Raw genomic sequence first — 11802 nt, 5'->3', positions numbered from 1 at the left:
CTCAACGATCGTTTAGCCTTCCTCTCTTCCTATCTCTTACAGGTAGAAGCGTGGGATTATGTCCTTATTCTTAAATTTTTCCACCAAATTGTTCCGAATATGGTATATACACAACACATGAAATGCATAAGGAAATATCCTTGCAAGAGCCTTTGCAATTGAGATGTGACGATATGATATAATCACTAGATTGGAAACGTCTCCTATCGAAGCCTTCAAATGAGTCATGAACCAAGTCTATGATGCATCATTCTCACCATCTACAATACTGAAGGCGATAAGATATATGTTGTTATTTCTATCGATACACGTTGCTATTACACAACATACCTTTGTATCTCTCATGCAAATAGGTCCCATCAATAATGATTACTGGACGGATGCAGTTTAGAAACCTCTAATACACGCCCAAGTGTTATGAAGACGTACTTAAAGTATTGTTCATCCTCTACTTCAACCTCAAATATGGTACCTGGATTTGTAAGCTTAAGTGTCTCGCCATATGCCCTAACAACAACATATGAACCTTCTGACGACCCTCATGCATATACCAATCCGTACTCTCTAGCGCGATAAGCCCGTCTGTAGGTAATGTTCACTCCACATTATTGTCGAACTTTTTTACACGGTAGTCAAAGTTCTTTCTTGTATAAATTATGCGACCGTGTATAAATTACTACACTATCGTTTATAATTTACTATACGATCGTATTGTAATTTATGAACGATCGTGTAGTAATTTATACACGATCGCATAGTAATGTATAAACAACTGCATAGGAATGTATAAACGACTGCATAGGAATGTATAAACGATCGCATAGTAATGTATAAACGATCGTCCAGTAATTTAATGCTAAACGACACTTATTATGAAAGCGATATGGGAGAAGAAATAATACATTGAATGAAGGGTCGAAGAAACCGTTGAAGGAAGAAAAAATGTGGACTGAATCCAACAATGAAAGCGATCAACGAAGATGTTGGGTTGAAACTCTGAGAGAAAGCTACAAGAGAACAATGAGAGGATTTCGTGGGGAGTTCGACGACAACAAGTGAATAATGAGAGTGACGTTTCATTGTCTTCAGAATATTAGTTGGAAAAAAATGTTTTGGTGAATGTTGGTGGTGTATTGAATGCACATTGAATAAAGGGTTGAAGAAACCGTTGAAGGAAGAAGAAATGTGGTGTAATATGAAGACTCAAGAAAACTGGGGGTAATTTTGAAACTTCGCAGGGGGAAAAAATAATGGTAGAAAAGTTTTTAAGAAGAGGTAATTGGTAGAAAAATTTGTGAGTTTTGGGTCATTTTGTGAAATTTTTCCTTATTTGACAAATGACGAAAATGAAAGTGTTTTTTTTTTTTTTTAAAAAAAAATAATAATTTAACCAATCTAAAATGAATTAAAAAGAAAAACTTTTGTTATCTCAAAAGGAGGAGAAACAAAGAGTCAATTATGCAACGCGCTCACGGTGCCTGCCAACGCGAGTTTCCATAATCTTCTGCCACCCAATCACCAATAAACAACAATACAAAGCCAATCACCTCGTGCATTTCACGTGCTTTAGAATTGACCGTTTGATTTAAAAAGCCATCCATCGCACGGTGAATAAGTGACACACGCGCTAGATTTGAGGTGGGGATTAGAAGAGTTGCACAAAGTCCGCCAGAAAGGCATGCGAATAAAAGTAAAAAAGGAAAAAAAATAAAAAGAAAAAAAGGCAATCTAGAATCGTAATTAACGCGGGGAAAAAAAGGCCAAAAAAAAGCCGAAAATTCCATTGTCGTAAATAATAGAAATTTCAACGCACAAAATTGGAAATTTATTCGACAATAGTGAGAACGGACAGAACAACAAAATAACAATTATCAATGGAAAACCTTTTGTTTTCCCCGTTGCTTCCCCTTTCTCTCTCTACTTTTACTTTTCTTTTTTCTTTTTTTTTTTTTTTTTACTTTTTACTTTTCACTTTTCACTTTTCACTATCACACTCTCTTCATCTCAATATCCAATCTCGACCCTCCATCTCCATCTCTCTTATCTGTGGGTCCCACCTTTTTGGACTTTCAATTTACTACCATTGTATTTGAATATACCATGTTCCATAGATAAATTAGTTGACAGTTATCTAAAATGGAGTGTGTGGTTTATATTAAAAAAAAAAAAAAAAAATGTTAAGGCCTTGTTTTGTATCCATTTTGTTTTATTTTTATTTTTGAAAATAGTAAAAATTAAGTCTATTTTCTCTCAATTTCTTACAATGATGTCCACATTTCTAAGTACAATAGTTGAATTATCAATAAAATTTAAAAAATAAGAGCAAGTTTTTAAAAACTACTTTTTTAGTTTTTAAATATTGGCTTTGACTTTTAAACCATCGGTAAAAACAGTATATAAGAAATGAGAAATTTGGGAGTGGAAGTAGTATCTATAGGGTTAATTTTCAAAAATAAAAACAAAAAACCAAATGGTTACCAAACAGAAATCTATTTATCCATTTGAGTTCAACTATGTGTAGGAGTGAAAAATTAAATACTTAGTATTTATCAATGAAATAGGTCTTGATCAATTGACCTACTACGCATTAACATTTAAATCACAATTCTTTTTCCAGTAAATTTAAATTACGAATTTAATCGTAAAACTTTTGAGGGTTATGTTGTCTTTTTGTTGACAATATGTAAGTTAAGGGGATCGTATTTGTAATCTCGAAGTTAATAGTAAGATAATGCTTTATAAATCCCAAAACTTTCAATTTCATGTTTAATAAAACACCATATTTTAAAGTTTAAGTCTAACAAGTCTCAAGTTAACATAATTGTTTAAAATTCACAGATATGTTGAATACAAATTCAACTTCGTTTTTAATAGATCATTGACCTCGTAACTTTAACTTCGATAGTCAACTAATAAATTCAACTAATTATTATTTCTTTTACGAAAATACCAACCAAATTGCTCACTCTCCTAGTTTAAATCTCGATTAAGGTCATTCCATTTTAAGAGTCTAAGACCTCGTGCTAATTTTTAGACCCACAGCCATGGGAGGAGGGGAGACCTTAAATTTTAATTCCAAAACGTTTTTCATTTTCTTTTTCCTTTTTTGTTAAATTGAGTTGAGTGGATATGGAAGTGAGTGCAAATTTAAAATAAAAATTGAAAAAGAAAAAAATAAAACAAAATAATAATAATAAAGATTAAAGAGTCATAGTCGTGGTTGGGTGGAAGAAGACTAGCCGGCTAAGCCTGCTGTCCATTAAGGCTAAGAAAAGTCAGCCCCACCAAATGATAAAACCAAGTGTCAAAAGAAAAATCAAATTCAAAATTATTATTATTAATTTTAATTTTAATTTTATATATAAATTTCAAAAGGGGTTAATTTATCCTTTCAAACTTTGGAATCTGCAACTGCCCTCTGACCCATCTTTCTATTTCTCCCTGCAATTATTTTTTTTCTTCCTATCTCAAACAGGTAATAATTATTACTTCAAACAACAAAGAACAGAATTAAATTTTTTATGGATTTTTCATTTTATGAATTTTGTTTTGAAAATCATTTGTTTTGGTGGTTTGGATGTAGAAGAAATGGAATTTCTGGAAGCTAAAGCTTTGAAATCAAGTTTCCATTGGGAATTAGCTATGAAATCTGCTCAACAAGATGCTTTGGTGGAGGAAGTTTGGTGTTTGAACGGAGCTAATCTCGTCGCCGGCGAGGATTTTGTTGAAGTCGACGAGTTTTTGAACTTCTCTAATGGCGATTTAGAACATGGGTCCGCTTTGAGAGTTCAAGAAGATGATGAGTATGAAGAGTTTGAGAAGAATCGGTACTCTGTTTCGTTGAATTCGAACCAGTCCGGTGGGTTTCCGGTCGTCGGAGAGGAGGATTCCAAGTCGTCGCTTCTTGCCGTTGAACTTGCTATTCCGGTAAATTTAATTTATGGGTTTTGTATGTTTTGGGTTTAATTGTTTGAAGATTTCAAAATTGAAAATTAAAATCGAAAATCCCACTTCTCAGGGCGATTCTCTGGCGGACCTTGAATGGGTTTCTCAATTCGTCGACGATTCTTGCTCTGAATTTTCCTGTGCCGCCGTGGCTTTCAACCGCTCCGAACCGGAAAAGAAACTCGCCGGAACTGTAATTTCGTGTTTGCCGACGTTTTTTCCGGTCAGACCGAGGACGAAAAGGTCAAGACAGTCTCGTCAAGCGAAATCCACAGGTTCTTCTCTCAACCAATCGCCATCGTCGTCGTCCTCGTCGACCTCCTCCGGCGTTTCCTCCGCCGCACCTTGGTTTATCTTCTCCGACGCCGGTGAGAACGTGGACTCTTTGAACGTCTCCAGCGAGCCTCCGAAGAAGCAGAGGAAAAAGTCATCGTCGCCGTCGCCAGCGGCTCTTCAACCAACCGGTCAGATTCCGCGGCGGTGCAGCCATTGTCTGGTTCAGAAGACCCCACAGTGGCGGACGGGTCCAAACGGAGCCAAAACACTCTGCAACGCTTGTGGGGTCCGGTATAAATCCGGTCGGCTCTTCCCCGAGTATAGACCGGCGTTAAGTCCCACTTTTTGCAGCGGCGTTCACTCGAACAGTCATCGGAAAGTACTTGAAATGAGGAAGACGAAGGAGGTTCCAGAACCGGCGACCGAGCTGTCCCAAATGGTCCCAAGTTACTAAAGCAATCGAACCGGGTTCAGATGGACCGGGAAATGGCGAAATGACCAAAAAGGGCAGATTTTTGTTGTGACGCTAAAAGGGAATCCATTTGTACTTGTAGGGTTAGGCGAGGAATTAGACTTAGAGCATTAATTTTAGTGTAGTATTTTTTGTGAAATTAATTTGATTAATTTAGATTTATGTTAATTTAGGTTAGATTAAATATGTTTAGGTAGGAAAAGATGAAGATTTTTGTATTTTTGTATTACTTTAGCTAGTTTACGAATATAAAATACTATTTTTGTTCTCCAAGGAGTTAGTCGTGTTTACTTGTTCTATTTCTTATAAAATTTAGGTTGGAATCTTGATCTCGTATTGTTTTTTCAAAAAAGGAAGGGGGAAAAGTGGGGTGAAGGGACATTATTGACGCTTTTAATTTGTTGTTGAGACATTATGGAAGGGATTGTAGAGAGCGATAAAGGTGAGTGTGGTATGAGTGGTTGAAATTATCTTTACTTTTAGGAGGGACCAAAGTGGTGGTTGATTCAACAAACATTAATGTTCACTTTCTTTGGTGTTGGTGATGTTGGTTTTCTAACACTGTTTCAATATCTCACTTTAATCATGCATCCAACTCAATTTACATACCCATGTTTCATTATTAATTAAAATGCCTTTATTCTATCTAATGTATAATGATCTACTTCACGTACTTAAAAGTTATAACCATTTAATTTCTATTGACATGAAGTATGTCTTAGCGATCAAAAGGTTTGTAGTTTGAGTTTTTCCAATGTATTAGAAGAAACTATAGCATAACAAAACTCTATCTAAATTAAATATCAATTTGTATTATGTAATTTGTTGGTCTAACAAGAGAGGTTCGGACAGGCTCAGGTGAATTGTTCGTGATCATGAAGGTCGAGCAATCTCGAGGGGTTGCAAGTTTATCAAGAAGAGTTGAGCGTTTGTATGTTGGAAGTTGAAGCTGTGTTGGAGGGGACTTATCGCAATTGAGCGAGAATGGTCTGGAACCAATTTGCTGATTCAAGTGGAATCTAATGCGTTGGAAGTGATTAATCTCTTCAATAGAAAGGATTCCTCGCTCGTAGAAATCGGGATACTCATTGAGAATACTATTTTCATTGGGAGCCTTGTTGATAGTTCTCTTTTCTATCACATCTCCAGAGAGGAAAACAAATTTTTGTTGTCTTTTCTGATTGTATCATCTCTCTCATTTGCAATGAGGAGGTGATGGAGTAGTTGGTTTTGTTGTTTCTTTTTATCTTATTAGTTTTTCTTTTTTAGGAAAAAAAAACTTAAATTAAATTAATTGATAAGTTATTATTTTAAATGGTAAAACTGCTGAAAATATTTTCAAGTATAGCAAAATATCATTGTTTATCAGAGATAGACCGCGATAGACATCTATCACTAACACTAATAAATGTCTATGATAAATGTCTATTGTTGTCTATCATTAATAGATAGCAACATTTTGCTATATTTATAAATAAGTTACTTGTTTTTTTTTATTTGAAAAATAATCCTTAATTGATTTACATAATTTTCACGATAAAGACTACATTATTGGATATTAAATATTTTAGTAATAAAATTGTTATATGATTGAAAATGCAAAAATTAAATCTTTGAACTAAAAGATTAATGGTTAAATGATTGCTTCTGCAAAAATTCAGAGGTTTATTTTAAAAAATGTGGTTTGATAGTTTGTTTCTTATTTTCCTTTTTCTAAGAGAAATGATTATTTATTATTTACTTTTGTTTAAAACATTACCTTTGCGCCATTCCTTGAAAAAAAAATTATTTGATAACTTATTCACTTTTTTTTCTTTTCAAAATTTAAAAATTCGAAAATCAAAGTAGATTTGAAAAAGAAACTGTTTGAAAAGAACAAAACAAGCTTTTTAAAATCTTTAATCTGTTACTTCTTGGCATTTCATATACTTCCCCTCACAACCACAGGTAGTAGATATCTTACTTTCAATTTTTTTCCCTCTCAAAATTTCTAAAAAGTTCAGGGACCAAACATTTAAAATTTTCTATCTCAAGGTTTTATAAATTGCAGTGAATACCACATATTAACATCTTTAATATCATAAAATGAATTGAGAAACTAATAAATATGCATTTTGAAACTCATCCTGAGATTCAAAGACCAAGGTTTGAGTCCTCTCCCAGCAAAAGCAATGGCTTTGCATCAGAACATAAACAATCATAAAAATTTAAATTCATTACATTCTTTATTACAGCCAAGTAAAGACGGCGTGCTACCTCAATGTCATCTCTACACAGTTTATAAGAAAGATCAGAATTTTATCAATATTTCACACGAACGAGCAATGGCGGGATTCTGCAACCTACTTACTGTAATAACCGATCTTTATTCTATCGATCCATGAACGTAGTACCTCATTTCGGTCGTCTTCGATAAGGGTATAAAATATCGTCGAAACTCTCTTTTACGTAGTTGCAAATTCTGTTCACATTCCTTGCTACACCTGATGCGACAAGGGCTGCATTTCGTTTAAACCTGCACATTAAGAGTATTTAAATTTCTTGTGAAATTGATGATGCTGATAAATTGAAAGCTATTTAGCAGCCAAAAGATAGAGTGCCAAAAAGTTCTTGCCTGTTTAGATACTCGTCTCCAGCCGGATACGATGGTTTATAGGTACGTGGCTGTGGAAAAGCAGGGCTATCTACTGAATATCAAGATCAAATTTGAAGATTAGTATCTGAGATTGGATTGAAGATTGTCAAAATCAGAGTTTATATAAAGATAAAATAATAGAAGAACGTAGAAAAGAATCAAGATGAGGATTCCCGCTACCGAGCAAAAAAATATTACTTGTGAAAACGGAAAGAGAAATGAAAGAATATACAAGAACAAGACCAAGCCCATAATTACAAAATGGTCATGTCTAGCAACTGATACTCACAATGAGGCATCAAACCTAGCCACCTCCCAAACGTCACCTGATATCTCAGATATTAGTAGTCGAACAAAAATGATATGGTAACCTGTAGTACCTTCAGTTTTATTATGAACATGAGCTTGGGAATGTTCAGCTGGTCTTTTGTCCAACAATACCTAAAACAAGCACATGTTTTGTCAAGATGTAAAATTGATAAAAAGAATATTCTTTGGGTGACAGAAATTTAACTGCATCTAAAATTTCAAATCTCTCATTTATAAGATTAAGAACTCAGCTTAAAATATTATTTTAATGTTACCTACCTTGCAGGTTCCAATCAATAAATTTTAAGCTTAGTCATAGAGAGCTAAGCAACATAATCCTAAACAGATGAGAGCTAATACTAAATATATTTTATGCCAAACATATCAACAAGAAGTAATGAAACGAAAGGATGTTGTTTTAATATTTTTTGCATCTCACAGAAAAATTTAGACATTTCAAACCTCTAAACCAACGCAGAAGGGGAGCTCAGCTTGCTTGTTCTGCACATCATTTGATGAATCTTTCTTTTCTAAGTAGACAGAGTAACCAACACAAGCATACTTGAAATCTGCAAGACTGCGTCCCTCTTTTGAAGCTTCCAACTCAGTTTCACCCACTATGTAGTTTGGTACTGCATATAAAAATCGATGATTACTATCTATCCTATGAAGTGTTAATGTTAGTTTACTTCATATCTGCACAGGAGTAAGGAAGCCCAGCTTGTTTGTTCAAGCTATCAATCTAAGAACTTCAATCGAAGAAAATTCTCAAATGTTTCAATTATAAGAAGTACTAACACCACGTTTCAATAGTCGATACAATCATGTCAGTAATTAAATAGATTCCAGAGCAATTCCTCTACAAAATTCTCTTCAATATATAGATAGATCTAGGATATTCAACTCATTGCAATCTCAAATGAATGACGTTCATGTCCGCTCAAACAGCTGCAAAAGCCACTAGAGAGATATTTATGATACAAAATCAACTAAATTCTGAACTTTTCTTTTTGGATGAGAAAGCTGGGTGTATATTATGAGAAAGAAGAGAAACAACCTAAGGGCATGGGCTGGGATCCCCTCCCAAGGAGGCTAATTGCAAAATCTTTTTGAATTGTTAGTGATCAAATTGGATAAAAAATTTTTTTTTGCCATGATCACAAATTAATTATATAAAAGATAATTACAAAATAAATTTTCAATATTGTGACACAACCCAGGGCCATATGCCAATCGTTGCTAGAAAAATACTCAAAAGTAGAGAACTTATCTTCAAACAATCTTTGGTTTCTTTCTAAAAGTCTCTGGGTTTTTTTTTTTTTTTTTTTTTTTTAACAAGCAGTCCCAGACCATAGCTCTGACAGCAAATCCCCAATCCCCATAACACTTCAGCATGCCTTGTTAGCCCCCAGCCATTTAGAGCATTTTCATTTGTCTTACCAAATTGGATTGAAAATACATCTTAACTTAAGGGCAATGAATTAGATAACATTCGGTACGAAGAATCTGGTTGATCATACTGAGTATCTTGTACCAAACAATAGGCACGTTGCCAGTGGTAAAATCCACCTGGTCTTTTTCTACCTCAACAATCCATCCCGACCATCACTGAACACAGAACTATCATATCCAGACATGCTATGGACAGTGGGCACCACAAATGTTCTGGGTTTTACAATAGCATTTTTTAACTATTAGTGTCCAAACTAGTTTAAATGCATTATGCAACTTTGACTAATCCCTCATCATTTATTAATATCTTAGGGAAATGGTGACACACGTTTAGATGAAGTGAATTTTTTATGTTTGTGTGGTTAAATATCACATTTCTATGGCATTGCTACAGCATATGTCTGGAGGTGGCTTGAATTCTTCTGATTATCTGTTCCTCCTTTTCAAGAACCTTTTCTAGTTTCACTTCCAATAGCCTTTTCCCAAACACTTACCCATAAATTGTTTTTCACGAGTACTCCGACTTTCTCTCAAACTTCTAACTTCTAAGCGAACTAATGTAGCTCATTCTACACACTCTTTGTTCGCTAATAGGCTTGTCTTTTCTCGTGTGTTGATAGTACCAACACCAACCATGCTCATCCATTCTTCCACAAGTGTAGTTCAGGTTTCGCTTCAATCCCAAAAGATTCCTATTCCTTAGGAATTAGGATAATGTTTACAAAATTTTCTCTAGCGGATGTTCATCCAAAATCCACAGGTTTCCTCTTAATAACTTGATTCATAAAACACTTGCCCTCCTCTTTCACCTATCTAAATCTTCTCTACTGTCTGGATTCTGAGATTCCGAAATAGGGCTTCATTGATCCACTTGCTCTCCTCTTTCACCTATCTACATCAAAGATACTTGGTTATGGCAGCTTAACCCAAAAGACCTCTTCTCAGTGAGCCCCCTTTCCCAAGGCCTTGTTAAAAAGAAGAGGCAAAAAAAACCCTCTTCAAAGGTATTAGGAAGAGCAAATACCCAAGAAAAGATCAAGTTCTACTTTTAGGAACTAAACCACTCAAGCATAAACATCTGTGACAGGATTCAAAAATGGTTTCTCCTTGGTTTCTTGATTTTCCAGAGGTGGTGTTCCCTTTGCATGAAAGAATCAGAATCACAAAAACACACATTCCTCACTAGCACATATACTATCAATTTCTAAACTTTCATCCTCTTCACTTTCAAGTAGCTAGGAAATGGTGCTTGAGCTCCACATGGACACCAATAATATCCTTACTACAACTATGGGGGGTCATCTATTCACGATGTCGGAATGCCTTGAATCTGTTATTTGGTGCTTTCGAACGATCAAGTATGGTTGTTTTCGTATTTGTCCTATTTACGTCATTTACGATTTTGGTGATAGGATTTAGATGAGTGTGGTATATAAACTCTCTAACCCTAGATAGAGGCCATCTTGATCTCTAATTTGATATTTTTTTCTCTAATAATAAATGGCTCTCTTCCTCTATTAGTAAACATACCAATCACACTGTTCGTGAACCACATAAATCTTTGTGTCTGTCGATTCTTTATTGTTTAAATTCTTGTGTTTATCGTTGATTGTCTATTTCTTAACACATGAGATGAAAATAAATCCTTTAGCTTACATTTAAATCTTCCGAAATGTCCTCTTGTTTCATAGAACTAACTTATCAGAGAAAGTTAAGATAGACTTCAAACGCTATACACAACCGCCATAATCATAAAGAAAATACCAAACACAGATGAGTCGGTGACATGTGGATAAGAACACCAAGGTCCTTGAATTTCAAGAAGCGGCCATTGCAGAACCCAGATTAGGAGAGGTAAAACAACATACAATAATGCATAACAAAATGAAAAAGTAATCGACACCCAGATGATAAAAAAATGAAATTGAATACGATTCTGAACCAATTACCCACTAATCAAATTGAATCGGAAGATGCATGAAGGAAAGGAGAAATAGAAAAGAGAAATGGGAGGGGTACCTTGGTCGAGAGTTTTGGACAATCCAATGCAAGTGGGTGTCTTAGATTTGGATTTCTGAAGTGAAGAGTAATAAAGGCAGCCCTTACAAGACTTGCCTTTCGAATCTTTGGCCCCATTAGAGGTAAGATTAGGCGCTTGATTTTGAACTCCGTCTGATTCATCCATCTCCAAGTTCTTGAAGACTTTTTCTGGCTATGAACATCAATTCAATATAATACAACTACGGGCGCAGAGGGTTCGTCCCCAGACTCTCCCTCTCTCTCTCTCTCAAATACTAGGCTATAAAACTTGCAGGAATAACACTCTAATGGACAGTTTTTTTTTTTTTTTTTTCCTCTTTCCTGAGTTCTTATGGTAATCGCAATGGATTTTTTAGGGTTAATAATTAATTGTATAAGAAAAATTTTAAAGAATGGCAAATATAGCCAAAGTAATAAGTGATAGATTCTATTATTAATAGTCGTATCCTTAGAGGTGTTTATGGGGCTGGACGAGGATGGCTTATCCGTCTCCATTCCTACTCCCATTTTATTCCTTGTCTCTGCAAAATTTTAAAGAATTCTCCTCCGAAGATCAGGTCCCTATGTAAATTTTTCTACCAATTAATTTAAATCATTATTACAAAAAAGTTTTAATTAAACAGTTAATTTCTCGTTGATCTTTTTTGTATGATATGATTAATTCCATGTAAAC

At 34.7% G+C, this 11802-nt stretch overlaps 2 protein-coding genes across 6 annotated transcripts; one reads left to right on the top strand and one right to left on the bottom strand.

Moving 5' to 3' along the window:
- The first annotated feature begins 3318 nt into the window (after positions 1 to 3318).
- Positions 3319 to 5020, top strand: LOC120089470 (GATA transcription factor 5-like). Of its 2 annotated transcripts, none has more exons than XM_039046952.1 (3): positions 3319 to 3475; positions 3584 to 3927; positions 4019 to 5020. In XM_039046952.1, exons 2-3 carry the CDS (start codon positions 3589 to 3591, stop codon positions 4673 to 4675), a joined length of 996 nt encoding a protein of 331 aa, XP_038902880.1. In that variant the 5' UTR covers positions 3319 to 3475; positions 3584 to 3588; the 3' UTR covers positions 4676 to 5020. The 2 variants fall into 2 exon arrangements, with proteins under 2 accessions (XP_038902880.1, XP_038902881.1); XM_039046953.1 differs by having other exon boundaries at positions 3320 to 3475; positions 3587 to 3927.
- Positions 5021 to 6783: 1763 nt separating this feature from the next.
- On the bottom strand, positions 6784 to 11446 carry LOC120087673. 4 transcript variants are annotated; one of them, XM_039044527.1, is made up of 5 exons: positions 11109 to 11441; positions 8100 to 8269; positions 7709 to 7769; positions 7308 to 7377; positions 6784 to 7208 (listed from the first exon to the last, which is right to left on the bottom strand). In XM_039044527.1, exons 1-5 carry the CDS (start codon positions 11272 to 11274, stop codon positions 7088 to 7090), a joined length of 588 nt encoding a protein of 195 aa, XP_038900455.1. In that variant the 5' UTR covers positions 11275 to 11441; the 3' UTR covers positions 6784 to 7087. The 4 variants fall into 4 exon arrangements, with proteins under 4 accessions (XP_038900455.1, XP_038900454.1, XP_038900456.1 ...); XM_039044526.1 differs by having other exon boundaries at positions 6802 to 7208; positions 7308 to 7380; XM_039044528.1 differs by lacking the exon at positions 6784 to 7208 and having other exon boundaries at positions 7308 to 7380; positions 7618 to 7769; positions 11109 to 11446.
- Positions 11447 to 11802: the final 356 nt, after the last annotated feature.

The sequence above is a fragment of the Benincasa hispida genome, chromosome 10 (assembly GCF_009727055.1).
Source record: "Benincasa hispida cultivar B227 chromosome 10, ASM972705v1, whole genome shotgun sequence".
Taxonomy (NCBI): Eukaryota; Viridiplantae; Streptophyta; class Magnoliopsida; order Cucurbitales; family Cucurbitaceae; genus Benincasa; species Benincasa hispida.
Note: the sequence above shows the minus strand (reverse complement) of the source record. Positions and strands in the feature narration are given on the sequence as shown.